The sequence below is a fragment of the Patella vulgata genome, chromosome 4 (assembly GCF_932274485.2).
Source record: "Patella vulgata chromosome 4, xgPatVulg1.2, whole genome shotgun sequence".
Classification (NCBI taxonomy): Eukaryota; Metazoa; Mollusca; class Gastropoda; family Patellidae; genus Patella; species Patella vulgata.
This window is the reverse complement of record NC_065882.2, coordinates 62,506,408-62,528,911: the sequence shown is the minus strand read 5'-3', so window position 1 is coordinate 62,528,911 and position 22,504 is coordinate 62,506,408. Positions and strand designations below refer to the sequence as shown.

General features: G+C 36.1%; 1 protein-coding gene across 2 annotated transcripts; it reads right to left on the bottom strand.

The window, feature by feature from the left end:
- Positions 1 to 1,259: 1,259 nt before the first annotated feature.
- On the bottom strand, positions 1,260 to 15,703 carry LOC126818740 (multiple epidermal growth factor-like domains protein 10). 2 transcript variants are annotated; one of them, XM_050546287.1, is made up of 6 exons: positions 15,606 to 15,703; positions 8,271 to 9,041; positions 6,462 to 6,680; positions 5,134 to 5,277; positions 3,350 to 3,452; positions 1,260 to 2,870 (listed from the first exon to the last, which is right to left on the bottom strand). In XM_050546287.1, exons 1-6 carry the CDS (start codon positions 15,670 to 15,672, stop codon positions 2,591 to 2,593), a joined length of 1,584 nt encoding a protein of 527 aa, XP_050402244.1. In that variant the 5' UTR covers positions 15,673 to 15,703; the 3' UTR covers positions 1,260 to 2,590. The 2 variants fall into 2 exon arrangements, with proteins under 2 accessions (XP_050402244.1, XP_050402245.1); XM_050546288.1 differs by lacking the exon at positions 15,606 to 15,703 and adding an exon at positions 9,588 to 9,673.
- Positions 15,704 to 22,504: the final 6,801 nt, after the last annotated feature.

Genomic DNA, 22,504 nt, shown 5'->3' with positions numbered 1-22,504 from the left:
GTACTTGTGTAGGCCTTAGTCAATGACCTGACAGGCGGGCCTTCCGCCCAACAGTCCGGCACTGCGTAGATGTACTAAATTTAGGGAGGTGGGACCTTGCAAATCTATAAATGATGTGATTCTATGGTAAGGGGTATAAATGATACATTAGTGAAACCAAACATTGCTGCCGAGTCGAAGTCGAAGATTTTTAATATAACTAATCTCTGCTCCAAAACTCTAAAGCTACACTAACGATACGGATACGGATGGGGAAAATTCCGCTTGCCAAAAGTCTCTTGAATATTTATTTTAAAAATAGGACAACTGTATATTGTTGTTTTCTGTTATTATAAAGTGATAATGCTTTGTATATTTGTTATGCAATAACATGAGGTAAATTCTCTCTAAAACTTTCATGGTTTTCCGGGTTAAGACGTTTTGACCAACCATTCCGTCAGGGGGGTAACATCCTTTACTACACAAAAAGAAACCTTGAAACATTAAATTACTCTATTTTGTCATTGAGTTTACACGATACGGTCTTACTGTAAGTATTTGTGTGTGAATATAAAGATATAAAAGGCTGTCTATGTATTCACATTTCTAATGGATACTCAAGTTTTATTGTAAAATGTTTATTCGCAAAATTATCATATATTTACATCACGATATATTCATATATACATTAATATATAACAACACAGGTTTCTTCAATTCGTTAAAATGGTTAATAAGTACGTATATACTTTTTGAAAAAAAGAAGCCTTTTTGTTCTTTTTTTATTTTTATTAAACTTAAAAAATAATTTTTATCTCATCATTTAATCCGAGTTTAATAAGTAAAGATGGCTTAATAAATTTTAAAATAAGATCTTTAACATTTTAACACTATTATCTGTATTAGATATACACAATTTCAATTTCTTAGTAATGAAGCTGGGAATCCAAACAAAGACACATGATTCAATGAAAGACCATATCATCTAAAGCGCACCCGTTTAGACCATTCGGACACCCAACATCCCTAGTATAGACGATGATTTTGCAAAAAGAAGAAATTGGTGATATAGAAAAGTTGCATTCATACACCTGAGACATGACGACACCATAGTATATCATCAGCTGAATAGCCACCTTCCTCCTCGCATCCATGTACATAATATCGGTAATACACTGCCCTATATATGTGTAGGATGCTAAGCCCCGTTTCATTCATTCATTCGTAATGGCCCCGAGCCATATTATACAGTGGTTGTAAAAATAATATATCAACAAAAAGACGTTTTACACTTTATTCATGCGTGAATTCAATAAACTAGACACGTCTATATTATTATTATTATTATTATTGTTCGATTTATATAGCGCTTCATTACACGTGAAGTGTTTCTAAGCGCATATCACAAACATATACTTCAAACACACAGAAACAATCAAAATCAGGAGAACATAATTAAACACAGCTGCCTGTTAGGCGCTATTATTCAAAGGTTTATATCCAACAAATCGACCGGCTAATCTCTATATTGAACTCAGTCGAGGTATTACCTGATGAACACCTACACCAAGTAGAGTTCAAAAATAAAAAACGAAGTTTAAAAGAATCAACTTCATTAACAAAAATTAAACAATCAAAAAACTAAACAGATAAATCAAATTCAAACGAAACAAATAAAACAAAGAAAATGAAAAGAGCAGTTCATTACCATTCTACATTAACAAAATAAAGGAAAACAACTTGTGAAAAAATTTTCAAAAAATAAGAGCAAAGTAACACTAATGTTAATTATTATTATTATTATTACTATTATTATTATTATTACAGCATATTTATAGTGCGCCCTTTCATATAAGATGTTCAGGGGCACTTTAAAATTTTAATATGAATAATTAAAAAAAAATTAAAAAAAAAAACAACCCAAAACCCATTTTATTCTGACCTGTCAATGTTTACTTGTATGTTCAATAACCACATGAGTTTAAGATTTTTTTTGTATATACATAAAATAATTGCTCCTTATTTTTACCACAAATTAAGACAAACTTCAATTAAAATTGTTATCAATAACGATTAATGACCTAAACTATATAATTCTAAACGTTTTTTAGGGAATCTTAGGGAGAGGGGTTTAATATAGGCTATGCCTGTTCCCTTTCTCTATTCAGATACAAATCTGAATAAAAATATTGCTTAGAAAAAAAAAAAATAATTGTTAGGTCCTTTTCTGAGGAGCCAATTTTCAGTCAACGGCTATACTCGGAAAATTATCCATCAAGTGCAACCGACCTGCACGTTAAAAGCTCTAATAGAAGGGAGACAAAAGTCGATTAATCTACTTATACGGATGTAGACCGCCAATAATCTCCATATTGGTTCCGATCTCTTTTCCCGGCTCCAACTTTGTATCAAAATTTACTTCGGACTAAATTACCTATTATCCTACAATCTCTTAGCCACATGATCAATTCAAATCCTCCTCATAGTTTTTAAACCAAAACAGGAGAACAAAACTGGCCGTGCAAAAGGAGAGAAACTTGGTGGTCTGCATCCATATCATTTATTGATAAATAGAATAGCTATGTCTGTTATCATATTAATGTTGAGGTGTTTACTTAGGTCCAAAATTTTCGTATGTATTTGACTCAGCCTGAGAATCTGTTTTTGTATCTAAATTTACATAGGTATCGTTTACATCATTTTTGGAAAGAACCGTTGTATCTATGTTTTCATACGTAACACGTTGTTCGTTCATGGTAATCGTCGATGTTTGTAAGTTTTCGTACGCGCCTTCTTTATTAACTGGTAATTTCTTCAACTTGGCATAAGACTCTCCGTTGGTAGTTGATGTCTTTGCTACACTTGAAGACTGCAGTTTAGGATGAAGTTTTCTAAAAGATAACAAATAAATTAACAAAATAGTGACATTTTAAATCGGAAGAGATTTGTGTCATAAAGAAATCCTTGTACTGGAAGGCCCTGTGGTAAATGGACTATCTTGTAGAGGTGTCAACCAAATGATCACCTGTATGCACAGCCTTTCCGAAACGTCGATGAAATGATGACGAAATAAGACGCTTTTTAGATTTGGTAATGAAATGAGAGAGAGAGAGAGGGAGAGAGAGAGAGAGAGAGAGAGAGAGTCCCCCAAGGGAAGTGTCTTTGGTAGTGTTTCCACTGTGACCACTTGGCTTAAAGTTGCCCTTGAGGTGTATTAGAAGTGAACACTGCAGACAAAGTGTACACTTCATTTACATAAAAGAAAATATTAATATATATATTATATAATCTTTAATCTTTATTAGATTTTACACTCATTATTAAGTTACTTAATCTACATTTTGTAAAATTTATGTAAAGGAAATAATACCTTTTACTATAGAAAACAAATCCCACGATACAAAAAACGCTGGTAAATATTATTCCAACCACAGCACCAATAATACCACTCGCAGCACTGCTTAGGTCTTCAGCTAGTAACAATGAAATACAGATTATTGCAATTATCGTTTCACTATTAGTAAGTGCAGGATGAACACTTTAAGAGGCAAAATATACACAGACATTGCAAGCAATAAACATCAACCGTATGCGTAAGGCAAGTGAATAGATCTGGGCGTGTAATGATACAGGTTTCTCTCAAAATAAAATAAACCCACAATAAGGGAGACAAACCCCGAAAAAAGAGGACTATATCCCAAATGCTGTATCATTCTAGCATTAGTCATGATCATCTATGTGTTACAAGGAATCTCAATGCCAGTACGTACAACGAGAAATACGGAAAAATACCAAGAATAAAAAACATGACCAAAGCAGTAATCGATTGGGTTCAAATCATTATAAGCCCGTGAAACGATATCAGAGTATTAAATAAACCACGAGGTTGGACAGGTGACCCTACTCATTGTCACGTACAAGCGGGAATTCGACACCACGCCACTTGACTCAATGACAGATCGTATGGCGCAACCGCACGCTTTAACCATTCGGCCACTCTATGATACTATGCAGGCTACCCTTTCAGGATTCCTTCAACTTTCTTAGATTGATCCACATTTCCTGACAACATTTATTTCGAGAAATGTTCTACTGTTGTGTCACGGTTCCTTAAAATGATATCCTATTAAGTTAATGATCAGACGCAGGTCAGAGGTCTCCGCACAATTGGTACAGATTAGCCAACTTTCATAAAAAATGAAACATTTACCAAAATATGGTCAAGGATCCCTGATAGTTGACGCCCCTAAACTTTTTATTTCTATTAAACTATCGCGTTTTCCCGAGAGACCGTTGGGCGAAATAGCCAGGGCAGACATCATAGGTTTGAATCGTGTGTAACGTTAACATACAAAAATGAAATGAAATGGGGTTTAACGTCATACTGTTCTGCTCCGAACTGGGCTAATGAAGACGGGCATACGCCATATAGTGTGCGATGAGGGAAATTTTACCCGGACAGCGGCACTGCGGCCTACTCTTATGTCGAATTCCAACTGTCAATGGATCTTTTACGTACACGCCAATGTGTACACGGGACTTTGGTTTTCCGTCCCACCCAAACGACTAGAAAGCTGTCCTTGACAGGCCCTCCGTCCTGCATCACTGACAAGAGGGAACCACGCCGCAAAATCTGGATGAACTTTCTCGGCCAATGCAGGGATCCTATGGAACAGTTGCTGTGTTCATGCTGTAGAATATACCATTGTAACATAAAAATACCTCGAACCCAGAGAGAGAAATGGGGTTTAACGTCCACTCGACACAAACTAGGTCATTTCGGGACTAACATGGTTTTCAATTGTATTTCAATTTAGCAGTGGGAGGACACCGGAGGACCCGGAGAAAACCCAGGAGGATGGACAGGCGACCCTACTCCTTGCCACGCACAACACGGGAATCTAAACCACGCCAGTTGACTCAATGACAGACCTTATGATACAGCGCGCGCGTGCTAACCATTCGGTCATCCAACCCCCTCCAACTCACAGAAAGGAGTTTGAAGTTCTATTCGACAACTATCATTAAGTCCTACCCAGACACACGGCAGTGTGAAATTAAAGAGTTAGCTGCCAGGGCATAGAATAAGTGTCCCCAGAGTGTCACCCCGCCCTCCCCCCCCTCACCTGTTCCGATGTGTTGATCTGATCTTACCTAGTTGTTGACATGTTGTTCCTGTAAAATCTGGCAAACATCCAACTGTTCCACATTCTCCAGTAACAACATCACATGGTGTATTGTTAGCACAGTTACCGCATTTATTCTTACAACCCATACCATACAGACCTGCAGGACAATCTAAAATAATAATATGAACAATTTACACTACATATCATCAGGATAATAATATAAACAATTTACAATATATAAAGCATCAGACGAATGTCAATAATCATTATTATTTAACCTATAAGGCCAGCAGGACACCAGGGCTATCTGTAATATTAATATAATTAAACAATTTATGCTATGAAGAAGTTGGATATCTAAAGAAATAACATAACTAGGGTGATAATAGCAATGTCACTAATAATAATAATGCAGTAAACAAGTTACATTGGATAAAAACCGAAAAATAATCTATATAAATAACAATATAAACAATTTACAATAATAACATACAATCAACAATTTATAAACCAGGACAATATAACATAATCAACAATTTACATCAGTAAATATATGGTAATAATGTAGTTCATTTACATCATATCAGAAAAATCTATTGCGTTAACACAGTAAACAATTTACATCATATAAACCACACGGAAAATCTATAATAATAGTACTAACCATATCGGTGAGAAATTACAATAAATGATTTGCAATAATGATATAATTAAGATTGACAAGGATAATCTATTGTAATCAAATAATACATTTTCATCATGTAGGAGAATCTGTAAACAATTTATATCAGACCAATCAGACCAATATATTGTGATAATATAATAAACAATTTACATCCTATAAACCACAAATCAATCCTGTAAACAATTTGTAATAATAATATAATTAAGTAATCTATATCGAAGGACAATCTATAGTAATATTGTAAACCACAAGGATAATTATGTAAACAATTTGCAATCACAATATAATCAAGCAATCTACACTGAAGGACAATCTATAGTAATAGTGTAAACAATCATCTAGCCTATAAGAACAATCTATAGTGATAACATGATAAACAAGAACAATTTATAACAAGAACTGTACAATAAGGGCCACCAGAACGGACAATCAATCTTGAAAATAATATAAACAATTTATAGTATCGCGAAAATATACAACAAAATACAACACATTAGACCAATAGACAACTACCAGAATCCATAATATGCACACAATTTAACCAATAAACCATGTATTGCGAAAATCTGCAATAAAATACAACAAACAAATTAACCAATAAACCATGTAGATATCATCACGACAAATAATTACCACTCCCCACACCTGGATTATTAAACGTAACCTACCTTCTGTACAATTGGCTCTAGTCTTTCCCGCTTTACAACCATACAAACAAAGTCCGGTCACGTGATGACATAAACTACCATTACAGTTATAACTACATGGTGTATTACATGATGTTCCCCACCTTGTATCAATACATGCAGAACAATCATTGGGGTCAGCTTGTTGACATATAGTACAGTTATCATTGCAGTCGTCATTACACATATCTCCACTTTTACCTGTAACAAAAAATAGAAAGGTCGGTACCTCCAATGCTCTGAATGTTGACAAATAAGGGAAAATAAATCTTCAGAATATAAGTCATAATTAGTGAATACTGGAGATATATTCTACCAAAACTGTGGGATATTTTAAAATGGTCGACACGATTCTACTGATCACAGGTTTCACAGAATTACATTCGAGTTACATGGAATTCAGACCTGTCACAGTTTGGGAATCGTGACGTGACCAAATACGGCGATTATCTTGTTGTTGTGTAACACTATCTTAGTGATAACAGAGATTAGTTTAGTAAATATATGATTTATTTACATCAGGTATATAAAACAGCTACAGTTATATACATACAACATGAACTAAACTACATCGGGAACTAGACTTCTACAGGAACACATATAACCATATTAAATCCACCATTCCGCCCCTCTGCCAAGGCAGCGACTGAACTTGGGTAAGTTCATACACCGGCCTCTCCGTCTCTCTCTGCTCTGTCTAGTCGTCTTTAGTTGTCTTGTTTAACTGTCAGTGAACTCCTCATTATATACCCTCGGACAATATATAACTCATGATCATATATGCAATAATGTTGTCTCTTTTATCTCGTCATGGTATGCTTACTGACCAGTTCGTATTTCCTCGAAGTAATGCGGAGCGTGTGCACAGATCATATGTAGTTTGTAAATGACATATGGGATTAATTACATGTTTAATTAGATCATAGCCTGTCCGTGCCTTAAGAGAAGTTTATACAGAGTTGAAAAGTCAATATCATATATTATAAAAAATCAGCTGAGGTCACAAAGTTCTAAGCACCTAAATGACCGTTTAATTCATGAAAGTTATAGAGTACTTTGTTACAGTTGCCAAGGATACTAGAGATATTTTTTTATTAAGTCGGCTTGGGAGAATTCAATTTCAATACCTTTAATCCAGTATTGGCATATTGGAAACGCCATTTAGTACCCGAGAGTTCTTGGATTTCTCCTGTCAGGCCAGGTGCTTGCGGAGACTCGATAATCAGAAGATCCTAGGTCTGTGGGTCTAGTATGAAAAGCATCTAGTTCAAAATACGATATGGTCAAAATAATTGGAATATTACAAAGGCAAGTGTGAAAGTAGATACTAGTTTAAAATAGTATTTTGGTATTAAAATGAGCCAAAGGGCTAGTAATCGACAAATAATGTAGTTCTTTTTTCAATTTTTTTTATATATACACGTCTACTACCTATATGCACGTACTTATATAATTACAGACTTAATCAATCCCACACGTATTGACAATGTTGATGTATGGCCTGTATAGATTTATACCAGTCAGCGAAATTAATACGATAAATTGTAAATTCCATTTATAATGAACTTGTTCGTATCAACGTTCCCTATTGTTTAAGGTATATAACCACAAGTTTACTGACAGTTAGATAGACGGGAAGGTGAGAAGAGCAGAGGCGACCAGAGACGGGCGTATGGACTTACCCGAGTGCAGCCGCTGCCGTGGCAGAAAGGCGGAATGGTTGTAATATAGTCATGCTGTAATGTTACAAAGATAAGAATGAACGTAGATAATAGAATGTATAATTATTACCTTTAATACAACTACCACACCGACCACCAGATCTCGCACATCCGGCAACACAGTTGACACTGCAGTTTATCTCGCATAAAGTACCATATTTACCTTCAATACATTTAGTACATACGCCATCTCTATCACAAGTTCCCAATGGCGTTCCGATCATAGGTACACATTCAGGTCTACACGTACCGTTACAGTGAGACCCAACTGTATCAGGTTTACACCCATAACATTTGCCATCAGACCTTTGACAGGTATCTGTACAGTTGACAGGACATTGTTCAGTGCAACCATCACCAAACAATCCAGTTTTGCAAACGTTGCATCTACCATTCGCTTGGCGGCACTCGCTTTTACAGGTTCCTGGGCAATTTGATTTACAGTTTGTACCAAACCAACCAGATTTGCATTCCGTACAGTGACCTGTAGTTATGCTACAGTTATTTAGACAGTTAGTAATATCACATATTTTCATACAGTCTGAACCAAATCTTCCATCTTTACATCCATCCGTACAATCGCCAGTAGGTTTACTACAAACACTGTTAGTGCATCCACTGCTACAATTATCTTGACAGTTATTACCATGAAAACCTTCTTTACATTTAGCACAATATCCGTTGATTTTGTCACAGTCGCCTATGCAATTATTGCAATCCTTTGTACAGTTTGTACCAAATAAACCCGGTATACATTCTGTACAGACACCTGTCGTATTATTACATCCGGTATCCGTGCACCCCTTATTACATTCCTCTTGACAATAACAACCATATCTACCTATAATCAAAAAAAACCAAAAACATTTTCATTGAAGTCTGCGCTCACCGAGAATTATTTCTTGTTGACACCCGGATTTAACCAGGATTAAAGCAAAGAGGATGACTATGTTTTATTTCAATTCATTTTCATTAATTTGATTTCTTGTTTCGTCTGATCTGTTTTTGGTTTGAAAGTAGGCTGAACTGATTTAATGCGAAGCACGAACAGTACACGATAGAGCTATAATAGCATATAGTTTCTAAATATATAGCAAAAGTATGTATCCAGGTAATTGCTGTTTACAATTGAACATTCAACCCACAATTTTTAAACATTGAAGATATGTTTTCTAAGGACCATTAAATCGTAAAATAATATTTGAATGTAATCCGCTGTGTCCGTTTTATGCATATTTTTAACTGATTTTAATGTTGATGAGAGATCATGATAAAGCCTTATAATTCGGCTTCCGGCCCACCTATAACCATTTATGTTCATTATTTTGAAACAATGGACCTTCTATTAGTGGTCATATATTATCAATTAAATAAATATATTTCTTACCTGTGAGGTAGTAGAAATGAAATAACAAATATATTAGTCCCAAATATCCAATGCCTAACCTAGCCATTTTATCGGTCTAACCCAATCTAGTCATGTGTGACAACTCTAATAACGTCACGTATTTAAAGTATTAAGACCAGGAAGTTGTTTACTTATCTATTTTAATGTTTATTTATCCATTTATATGCAAACAATTAGGAAGATTGAAAGCGATGTTGAAGAATGATGAACATCACGCGTTGTCACTATAAGCTGAAATGAGCAATTTATCAACTTGCCCGTGGGCATTTAATTGTTACATGTTAAGTGTATTCAAAAACACATTTATTAAGTATTCAAGATTTATGGACAAAACTCGGGTTTAATTAAATAAAGAATGTTATTGAGACATTGATTGTATACCTGCAAAAATATATGTTACCAAAACATATTGCTATTGCATAACATTATACCATATTGATGCTAGAAACCACGGTGGCGCAGTGAGTTAGAGCATTCGCTCGTTAATAAGATGGTCCCGGGGTTGGGTCTCGGTGTTGGCCGCGAAAGGTCACCGGAATTTTCTAGCGTGGTCTCTACTTGTGGTTGCTTTAGGACAGGGGGCCTGACAATGGAAAGCGTCTAGCCGGTCGGATGGGACGAAAAACTGAGATCCCGTGTATAAATTTGGGTGCTGTACACTTTGGCGTGCACGTAAAAGAACCATTTGAGCTCAATTATTTGTCGGATTGCATTAAATATCTCACTAAACATGGCGCCTGGTAGTTAAAACGCGACCTTTGTGAAGGTATCGGCAAAATCATCCAATAGCCCAGCTCTTATTTTTTTAAAGTCATTTATAAGTTTGTATGAGCAGAGGAAAACCCATGACTGACAGGGCTCTTCCTTGATAACTGTAATAGGGTCAGGGCATACAAACAATTCAAAATTCAAACAGAATGACGTGTGCGGAGTTTACAAGTTTTTGGCTGATGAATAATACATGCTAATATAATAATTTCGTTACAGTTTCCCCTGACTACTTGAATTATTTTTCAAAAGGATCTTTTAAAAAAGCTCTGGCATACAAACAATTCAAAATTCAAACAGAATGACGTGTGCGGAGTTTACAAGTTTTTGGCTGATAAATAATACATGCTAATATAATAATTTCGTTACAGTTTCCCTGACTACTTGAATTATTTTTCAAAAGGATCTTTTAAAAAGCTCTAACCTACATAGCTCTTACAAGCTTTGCATGTCATGGACAATAAAGCGACGTAAATGTTTGAGGTTCATTTTAAGTTTGGTTGCGTTGATAATCATATTTACAAAATAATTTAGTGTAACACCCAGTTTATTCCAGAATGTCAATAGACTGTTTTATTAGACTATTTTGTAGTGATACAACAAGGTTCGTTATATTAAACATAACCAAATTTATGAAAGGTGGATACAAATACATTAAAACTGTATAATGTAAAACGATTAGCGTGGATTATAGGCCCACTGGTAACAACATTATTATATGCCACACTGTTTTATTTTCTGATATCTCAAAACGATAACACGTCACAGATCTCCACAATTGTCACACATCTCTCCAAAAGGAGTACGGTAATAAATGTTAACTAAGTAATCATATAATTAGTCACCCGATTAGGTTTTATTACATACTTCGAGAAGGTATTTGTTGAGTAATAAAACCTTCTAGTAGTTTATCGAGGGCTGGCCGTCCTTACCGCACGGTACAAATAAAACCTTCTAGTAGTTTATCAAGGTTCGGGTGCTTCCGGAGTCCAAAATGGCCGCTTTATATAAATGAGAATTTTGTGGATAACTAACCCGAACCCTAATCCTTTTTAAAAGACTGAACTTGGGTCTAATTTAGTTTTTACTTCTCTTAAAAGGGTTAGGGTTAGTATTCCCCTAAATACTCATCTGTATAAAGCGGCCATTTTGGTATGAGTTCTGACTTGTTCTGGAATTTGTTGCTTCTAGTGGTGATAATATTTGTACCGTGCGATAAGGACGGCCAGCCCTCGATAAACTACTAGAAGGTTTTATTACTCAACAAATACCTTCTCGAAGTATGTAATAAAGACATTTTTGATAGACAAGCTGCCGGAAATGCAGTCTGGAAGTATTTCCAGCACAAATCGTTGAAATAAAGTGTCAAACGAACGAACTTGCGAACCTCGAAAATTCCAACTCAAGAGCGCCAAAGTAGAGACTGTTTACGGAGGGTATGGTTGACCTCCCCAAGAACATTTTAAAAAATACACTGCCGGAAATGCTGTCTCACAGTACTCAGTCAGGCACCGATCGTCGAGATAAATAGAGCTGACGAGTTTACCGTCCGTCGCCTGATCACTAGTTATCCGGTCAGAGAAGAAAGTGTCAAACGAACTACTTGCGAACCTCAACGAAGTCCCCTTCATGAGTTCCAAAGTAACGAGTCGTTACGGAAGGTATTGGGGACCTCCACAAGAAACATTTGACAGTATTCAGGCACCGATTGTCGAGATAAATGGAACTAATCAGATACCGTCTGTCGATTGATCGCTATTTTATCCGACCTCAGAGAGGAAAGTGCCAAACGAACGGACTTGCGAATCTCAACGAAGCCCCGAAAATCTGAAAAATAGACCGCCGGAAATGGAGTCTGGCAGTATTTCAGGCATTGATAAACGAGATAAATAGAGCTTACCAGATACCGCCTGCCGCCTAATCACTATTTTATCCGACTAGAGAGGAAAGTGTCAAACGCACGGAGTGAGTGAATAAAATGTTGAGTGATATGTTGAGAAATAGACTGCCGGAAATGCAGTCTGGCAGTATTTCAGACACTGTCGTCGAGATAAATAGAGCTGACCAGATATTGTTGTTCGCCAAATCACCAGCTTATACGAACAGAGACGGAGGTATCAAGCGAACGGAGTGAGTGTATATTCTCGTCGCGTTGAACCTATACCCAAAAATTTTAAGGATCTTTAAAAGCACTTTTCAAGTGGTTCATGTGTTAATGTTTATAGTAAATTTACCGCAGGATGGGATTGGTAAGAAATCACCCAGACTCTACAACATGCAAGTCTATGACTGAGTGTGAATGTGAGATTTAATCGCCGAAGAAGATATTGATTACCGAAACGTATCACAAATACTTTTTTATTGTCTAAAATTATTGGGGGTGGGGGCAAACAGAGGGCAGACCAGATTTATGGCACCGCCACGTACTGCTTCACAACCCCAGTGCGGAACAGTAGGATATTAAACACCAATCCATAACCACATTTTATTTCATGTATCTCCTCTGCACTCCACCAACATTGGCACCGTGAAAGGACATAAGTAGACATTGTGGGGTTATTGATTCTCCTAAAACTCATGATGGGCTGCAACAAAATTCAAAACATATTGCCAGGATTATTATTGTTCTTTTTTATTAACCCTTTGATGGTTTCATATTAGTTATTGTTTTTGTTACCTTGTATATAATTTGATTTCTTGCTATTATACTGTCATTACTTACTTGAGAACGACAAGAGGAGCTTGTTGAAACGTAGTGTGAAATAAACTCAGTGATTGTTTTCCATATAAATTTGTGTTTTATATCTTAAATTCAATTACTAAATGCCGTATAAGGATCTCAAGCAATATACCTATTAAGTTTTGTTTGAACCCATTAAAGGGTCTCACTAAAACTATGGGATCGGGCAATTCCATTCGATAAGAAACATTCATACCAATAATAGTTATCAAAAATTCCCCAATCACTTTCAGACAAACTCTTATCTTTATCATCTTAGGATGATTCTTACCGCATTTCAGAAAATCCATTCAGCAATATTATGTATAAAATATCTCCTATTTGACCCTTAAGTGGGTTGGAACTTGAGTGTATATAACCTTTTAAAAGACTATGAATGGCATATTCGCGTTTCTGGTCCCCTAGAACCCCTGAAACGATACATCACACGTGTATGTTGCCACTGGTATTGGCAGAATACTTTTCGAGCCGATTTCTGTCGCCATTTCGGATTTTGGCGGCCATATTGTATGAACCATTTGTGAAATGAATCGGAAACTGTCCAAAATGAGTCGGGTGACCAGCAAAACCGATATTACACAGTTCATTTCGCCAGCGATACTTGTCCAGGTCAATTTCAGGCCATTTTGGGCCGCCATATTGGATTTTCGGCTCTACTGGAGTTTTCAGAGATTGCAAACTAAAAATATCTTCACTAGGGTCCCTTCTATCAAAAACGATCATCAAACCTTGTTCCCCGAGAAATGGTCACAGATCTGAGGATTGTAAACCTACTAATTCGTATTAGCAAATGAGTCGTCCAAATATTTCAGAAAAATCAATTCAGCCATATTATGTATAACATATCTTCTATTTGACCCTTAAAGCTGAACTCCGATTACAAAACTACAGAAATAATCAAATAAAAAGAGTTAACACCCTAAATAATCGCCATACTTGTTTTCAAGTTGTAGAACAATCATGGCGATTGTACACCTTTATTTTCAACCCCCTTTATTCCAACCTGTATTCAAGAGAATCCATCTTTTGTCACTAATGAGTGTTACGTGGCGAGTCTCTAAATACCATTGACTTCCCACAGTTCTTGCATACGTTGCTATGTTCATTATGTCATTATGAGACTCAGATATAGTCAAATTCATAAGTTTTTCTATCAGTGTATGGCATGAATAGGATGGTTATGAGGAGGGTTTGATGGAACCACCCTTTCTATCCTCCAGTTCTCTCCACCGGCCTTCCGGTTGTCGTCCAATTAATTTGCAGGTTTAGTGATAGAGATGCGATCATTCAGTATATTGTCCGTGTGGGTGGTATAGTTTTCATCAACCGTCGGAGAAGATAAGCTTGAAGGAAGAAATACGCCTTAGCAATAAATACATTGCATTCACCATCGCCATTTAGGCAAAGTTAGTAATGCATATTAAACTAGTGTGCAGACTAACCCCGGGAACTTCTTGTTCAACTTGCCCTAAGGAGGAATCCTATATCGATAGTCAAAGCTCCGCCACCTAAGCTAGGCTATGTCAGACCACTTTGAAGTCGCTGGAATAGCATGAAAACGCGTTTCCCAATTTTCTTAGAGGGGGAGGGGGAGGGGGGCTACACGGTACGCTCCGCTCCTTGGTCTCTCGCAGACGACCGGCACCGCCGTGTGTAAACTGACATTTCCAATGCATTTCAGATGCTGTCCCCGCCCCCCCCCACTTAAAAATTCATAGAGCCCGTACGCCTATGCATCAGGGACCATCTAATGTATAAATTTATCTGTTATTTCTAGATTTGCCTTGGTAAGAGGACACCGGTGGACATAAAAGGCTTCTAGTTATTAAAAAAATTAAAAGTCACGTCATGATCCAAATGTATAAAAAATGAATCACACTTAACCATATATTATTTATTGTTGATGTTATACATTCGTAGCCAGTTTCACACACCGTCTTCTTTATATTATATATTACTAATAGCATACTTATTCAACAAGGAAGTTACTCAGATATCTATTTTATTTTTACACATGTCGCGGTGTTAAGGAGCATTTTATTCATAGAAACCAGTGAGGTGTTACAATAGAAATAGAAGATGCCAACACAACCTTCTTAATTCTAGGTGCCCACTATCAGATTCTCCCCAGGAAAACGCGTTTGCAGCCGTCTTATTTCCGAATATTTCGAAGGGTGGTGTTCTGCCACCCTATCAGTCATCGAGTCAATACGCCTAGCCTATGATTGATTGAGAGAGAGAGAGAGAGAGAGAGAGGGGGGGGGAGGTAACGTCCACACAAACTAGGTCATTTTGCGACTACCATATGGTTCAATTTTATTATAAGATTTAGCTTGTGCTAGATATCTTTAGCAGTGGAAGAAAATTGGAGGACAAGGAGAAACCTTACGAGGTTGGACAGGTGATTAATATGATGAAGTAAGTATGAAATGTATATAAAATAAAAACGAAAACAGAATGAGGCAGCAATAATGAAATACGTTCCTTACCTGTCATATAGTATAGATAAAATAATAAATATATCCCACTTAAACATCTACTACCTAGCCAAGACATTTTACCTAATATCACTAGTTTTAAATAAGAATATTGCAACCAGGTAGTAATTTGAGGTCGACAATAATTTATTACAAAATATGTAAATTTAACTTTTCATTCTGTTCATTGAGATATTAAGAAACAAATTGAGTCAATATAGAGGGAATACTTTTAAAAGTTGCTCAACCATACCCCTTTGTGTCACGTTTCTCACTGTTACTGAACAATATGTAGCTCTCACCTGCATGCAATTATTGAAGGCATGATTTGCAGGGATGAGGTATCGCGTCCACATAATAGAAGCTCGGTCATTTCTTCACAAACATATCATATGATCTATCTTTATTTCAATAATTCGTTTGACCCCATTGGTCTTTAGAAGTGGGAGGAAACTCAAGCCCAGGATGGAAACGGCTATACTTGGATTGATCCCACAGCATAAATAATATAAAATCATCAATTCAGGCTATATTATGTCGTGTATAGAGGAGAATTGATACCAAGATCCCAATCACATAATGGGCTTCTCTCTCCATAGCGACATTAAAAGATAAATCATGTGTACCCTTTCTTGTGATTATCTTGGTAGTTTGTATAAAAGCCTTGTGATTGTCATTAACAAGATTAAATCCATATAGATTTTTGGTCGAGCTTTTACTGGTATAAAGTGCTGCAGTGACGATTCATAGGTCTTCATTCAACAAAATTGAAAAAAAATGTAGACGCCATTTCCAAGAACCATTTCTGACCCCGAGGCCAGGCATCCGGGCTCTTTGGACCTCTCTCGGGATCCATGACTGTGGTGGCAAAGTCCCAATGATGGAACAAGATATCGGGTTGTTAGTGTTAGGCAGGTTTCGTTATGACAACAAATTACAGATACAGACTACAAACAAACAGTTGCAACGTAATTATTTCAATTCCAATTGCAGAGAACGTGTGTCCAATTAGTTTATTTAACATCCGCTTCCGGCACCGCGGTGGTTCAGCGAGTAAAACTTATGCTTGCTAACCTTGAGGCCTCGTGTTCGATCCATGTGTTGGCCGAGAAAGTTCATCCGGATTTTCGGGCGTAGGTCTCATTTGTCAGTGGGGCAAGACGCAGGGCGTTCGGATGGGACAAAAAAACCGAGGTAGTGTGTATACATTGGCGTGCATGTAAAGGAACCCTTGACAGTTGGTATTCGAAGTAAGAGTAGCCCGTGGTGCCGCTGTCGGGGCAACATGACACTTATAGCACACTGTATGGCGTATGCCCGTTTTCATTAGCTAAGTTGCTCCGAGGTGATATAGCACATAGATTCGCCCTGCTATACTTAATAAACACAATGTTATATAAACACTGTATTGATACGCTTCACTTGAATATCTATGTTAAAAATAGGACAACTGTATATTGTTGTATTCTGTTATTATACCATGATATGCAATAAATTGAGTTAAATTCTCTTTTACAAAAATGGTCGACTATCACAGTTCTCTGGGTTAAGACGTTTTGAACAAACCGTGAGGGGGACGGCATTGGGATGGGGGGGGGGGTTAAATCTTTTACTACACAAAAACAAACCTCGAAACATTAAATTACTATATTTTGTCATTGAGTTTACACGATACGGTCTTACTGTGAGTATTTGTGTGTGAATATAAAGAGATAAGAGGCTGTCTATGGATTGAGATTTCTAGATACTCCCGTTTTATTGTAAAATGTTTATTCTCAAAATTATCATATAATCACGATATATTCATATATACATTAATATATAACAACACAGGTTTCTTCAATTGAGTTAAAACGGTTTTTAAAAAGGCGTATATACATTGAGATAAAAGTTTGTTATTTTTTTCTTTATTTATTAAACTTACTTAAACAGGCATTATGCAAGAGCTAAATTTGCCTATTGCATGTTTTGCATCTTACATAATGTATCTTTAATTAGACATTAATTAAGTTACGGACACCATATTATTAATCAACTCTCTATGCCATCGGATGCTGGAGATTTTCAACAGATTTAAATACGATTGGCAGTTAATGAATTCATTAAAAATTGAATAATCGAGACTTTGTTTATATCGTAACAACGGTAGCAATGACACTCGACAAGACTTTTCTTCTAACGGTGATAACGTGACTCAGAATGAAGTAATTTGATTGAATTTTCAACATATTCCGTTTCATTATCTATTTTTATAGCAAGAATTGTTAGCTCTTGTCTAATGTTACATAACACATCTTTAAAAATCAATACATATCTCATCATGTAATTGAGTTGAATAAGAAAAGATGGCTTAATAAACTTTAAAATAAAATCTTTTATTTTTTTATTTTTTTTATTTATTTATTCACAGTATTTAAGGCCTCCAGCCCATAGTACATAAATTTTTACAACATATAAGAAGTGCGGTGAGTAAATGTGAGATAAATAACAGTAATAAATAATAATGGTAATAAAGACAATATGTATACATAATTTGTTGATATAATATAATAATAAATCAAAATAAGCATAACTATTTACAATTATCAATTTGTTTTCGGATAACATATGACTGATAAATAAACATAGCTAAATTTCGATAATTATTTTCGTCAGACATGACCCTAATAAAAATATCCCTATTTGTTTTATGTTGTCTCTCGTTCTCTATTTCTGGAAGTAATTTGGTTCTTAGATTATCATACAATTTACAATAAACAATAACATGTATTTCATCCTCTGTTTGTTTTAAATCATGCATTTCATCACAGTATTTACAGACTCTTTCAATTTTTGGTACATTCTTCCAGCGTCCTGTCTCTACAGCCAAATCATGGTTTGAACATCGAAAACGAGTTAAGGATTGTCGAAATTTAGTCACAGATACCTTGGATAAATAAGGTTCATATAGTTAACATTGTGTTTAATCAAGCTATAATTTTGTAGTCTGGACGTCTCTTTAATATCACATGATAATTGTTGACGTGAGCAATCAATTAGCCTTTGCTTAAATGATGATAAAAACCCATTTACATCAAAAACATCCTGCTCTTGCCAAACGTAACCAAATCCATATTCATATAAAATATGCTTAATATTACTGGCCCAAGTTGACCTTCCAGCCAAATCTAAATTGTACAATAAGTCATAACAAGCTTTAGGATATCTGGAATTTGGTAAATATAGTAATTTTAACCAATACTTAAGACAATTATATATAGTATTTACATAGAGTGGTACTCGACCAGTTTCACCATATACTGCACAATTACATGTGTTAGAACTAACGTGTAATATAGATTTCAGAAACCTTAACTGCACCTTTTCTATCGATTCATATTTTCTAAAACCCCAAATCGCAGAAGCATATTCTAATATTGGTACGATCATTCGATCGAATAAAAATAATGAATTTTTAATACTAATATTGTTCTTTTTGATATAATATGTTAACATATTGGAGGCCTTCCTGGCCTGCTGTGCAAGGGTGTCTGTCGCAAGGGTCCAACATAGTTTTGAAGTGAAAAATATACCCAAATATTTATAGCCATTTACCGTCTCAATTTCTGTGCCATCGAGAAACCATTTCTCATACGACTTGACAATTCCACCTCGTCTAAACACGACGACCTTTGTTTTGCTTAAGTTAATTTGCATCCCATATTTCTTGCAAAATGTTTGGATGCAGTTTATTTGAGATTGTAATCTAGGAACAGTGTCCCCTACCACAGCAATATCATCTGCGTAAAGTAATGATAATATTTCTTTAATATCAGAGTTAATAAATATCCCATGACAATCAGACTCATCTAACATGCAAATTAATTCGTTTAAAAATAATGTGAACAACAATGGGCTGATCATACATCCTTGTCGAGTTCCTATGTTACATTTGAAGAATTCGGTAACTGTTGTGTTGTTAGTTTGAACACAAGATTCAAGGTGTTGATACATAGATTGTATCACACTAAATAACTTCCCCCTTACGCCATTGTTTAGCAGTACATATTGTAAAATATGGTGTTGAATTCCATCAAAGGCCCGGCAAAAATCGACAAAAATTACGTAAAAACGCCCTCTAGATTTTGTGAGGTATTTTTGTACGAGTGCCTGTAACGTAAAAATCTGATCAGTAGTGATATAACCCTTCCTATATCCCCCCTGAGCTTCATATAATTTATCATTAATTAAACACCAGGTCGTTAATCTGGTTTTCAAGATTTTTATGAATAATTTACCAATTACTGATATCAAAGATATTCCACGATAATCACCAGGTTCATCTACACTTCCGGAATTTAGTATGGGATGGATAACTGCTGTTCCCCAGTCTACGGGAAAATGACCACAATTTAAAATTTGATTGAACAGTAGCAAGAGAAATGGTAACAGAACGTCTATAGCATGCTTGATCATTTCATTTACGATGCCATCGGGGCCTGGTGCTTTCGATGATGGTAAATCATTCGCTGCCTTGCGTATCTCTGCAGCTGTGATTTCTGAGTCTAAGATTTCATCGAAAACCGGAATGTGATTTCTAACTGTCTCAGTAGCAAGTTCACTGAAGCGTTCATCTGTCTCAAAATGACTCGAATTTAATAAGTCTTTAAAGTACGAGTACCAATCATCGGCCGATATATTTGGCTTACGATCACTGCGTTTCAAAAAGTTCCTGACGCTCTTCCATAAATCTTCACCATTACTTTGAATCACCTCATTCGATTTACGCTCAGTTTGTTCCTTTTGACTTTTTGTGCACGCGAGTTTGAATCTACTTTTGACTTTTTTATACATTAACAGATCGTCTTCTAAGTTTGTGATTCGAAAAATATCTAGAAGTCTGTATTTCTGTAGCTTTAATTCCGAACACTCATCATTCCACCATTTTGGTTGTTGAATTTTCATACTAATAGCAGGTTTAACGATCATAGACATAGCAGAATCTCGTAGGATTTCGGACAGTTGTTGAACAGCATTAACACACTATAATCTGTATATACACGCCACACGAATCAATGAAATATACTCGTATAGACCATTCGGTCACCCAACTTCCTTAGTATAGCAGATGATTTTGCAAAAAGCAGAAATTGGTGATATACAAAAGTTGCTTTCATACACCTTAGAGATGACAACACCATAGTATATTATAGACCAGAGGCTCTGTGTGGGGTATGTGTGTGTATGGGTGTGTATGTGTGTGTGTGTGGGGAGGGGGGGTGGGTGTTCCATCAAATGGGCACAAAACCGGAACCAACTTTTCTATAGTAAAATTTTGCGTAGAGTACGTTGCCGGTTGGTAATCAGTCCGTCGTTGGGATGTTGTGGAGGTATTTGAGGTCAAAAGTCAAATGAAGTTATTTACACTAAAAGTGAATGCGCAGCCATTCGTGTATCATGAAAACATGCTGTAAATGATCGAATGTAATCACTCTTTTAATAAAAATGTAAACTTGCTAAATTAACCTTTGTTCTTTGTGACCCCGGAGGTCAAAAGTTCAAATTTTCTGTTTTTGCACAAGGACGATTTAAATATAAAAACTACCAAAGCGAAACCGGTTCTAATTAATAATAAGAACATTTAAAATTTATCTTTAGGTGGTCTTAGCACGGCACGTTTACTTTGAACATCGTAAAAGATCCTGCATAACAGGACCCAAACACTTCGAAACCTGTTTTAAATATACGTAAAAACTCTCAAATCGAAATCTCTCCGATTTAGTTTCACAACGATTGCTATAATAATGAAACTAGTTGTCCGAAAAACATTTGGATAGTTTGATAAACACGACACCCCCTAGCAGTTGAAAAGCCACCTTGCTCCTCGCATCCATGTACACTGCCCTATATGAGTAGGACGCTAAGCCCTGTTTCATTCATTTATTGGTAATGGCCCCGAGCCATATGTACTTCAAATGCGATTACCGATCTCCGGATGTTCCATTTGCTTCCTTATATCACACATAATAAGCGAATAATAACCCAAATTACCTATTATCCTACAACCTCTAAGCCACAAGATCAATTCAAATCGTCTTCATTGAATCTCGACCAAAAACGATAAAGCAAAATGGCCGTGCAAATGGAGAGAAACTTGGTGTTTTATTTACTTTGGGGCCATAACCTATCAGCTGAAACACGAATAAAAGTTGGCCGTCATATTTGAAATAAACCTCTTTATTGGTGTCAGTAGGGGGCGTTCTGAAGTACAGAAGCAAGGTGATATTTTCTTCTGAAGGGCATTTTTTATTTATAGGTCAACTGTGGCACCATTCTCACGAAAGAATAATTTTGTCCGCTATACTTGAAAAGAAACAGTCTTCTACTAGTTCTACCGGGATTTTGTGATGTGTTCAGCTTGGAACCCATTCTGGAGTAGGAACCCAGGGGATTATTCGTTCTGAAGTTGTATTTTATTTATTTTGGGATCATACCATATCAGCTGAAAAAGGAATCAAAGTTGTCCGTCATATTTGAAATAAATCTACGTACTCGGGTCACTAGGGGGCGTTCTGAAGCCAGAAGCCATGGGATTTTTTGTTCTGAAGGGCACTTTTAAAGTTTGCCTTTGAACATATGTAGCAAAGATTAACTTTGTCAGCAAAAATTTGAATTAAATCGACTTTTTCTGCGATTTCGGGGGCGTACAGTCCCTAAACCCAGGGGATGTGCAACTTAAGAATTCCCATTCTGATCATCGGTCATCATGGTGCCCCTGTTAGGCAGAGTGCCAATTTTGTCCGCGAGTTTAGGAACAACGGTTACTAAAAGGGGAAGACCAACGTTATTCAACAAAGTTTCCATAATTATAGTAAGCATACAGATTTGGCATAAGTGTACCGCTGTATTTGTTCACGCGTCATCGTTTGACC

What these genes read in the sequence shown, in the direction of transcription:
- LOC126818740 (XM_050546287.1), bottom strand. Translation starts at nt 15,672, where the DNA reads ATGTCTTGGCTAGGTAGTAGATGTTTAAGTGGGATATATTTATTATTT. An exon ending in TTATCTATACTATATGACAG is followed by an intron (nt 9,042 to 15,605) that starts GTAAGGAACGTA and finishes TTTTGATTATAG; the next exon opens with GTAGATATGGTTGTTATTGT. An exon ending in AACAACATGTCAACAACTAG is followed by an intron (nt 3,453 to 5,133) that starts GTAAGATCAGAT and finishes CATTGTTACTAG; the next exon opens with CTGAAGACCTAAGCAGTGCT.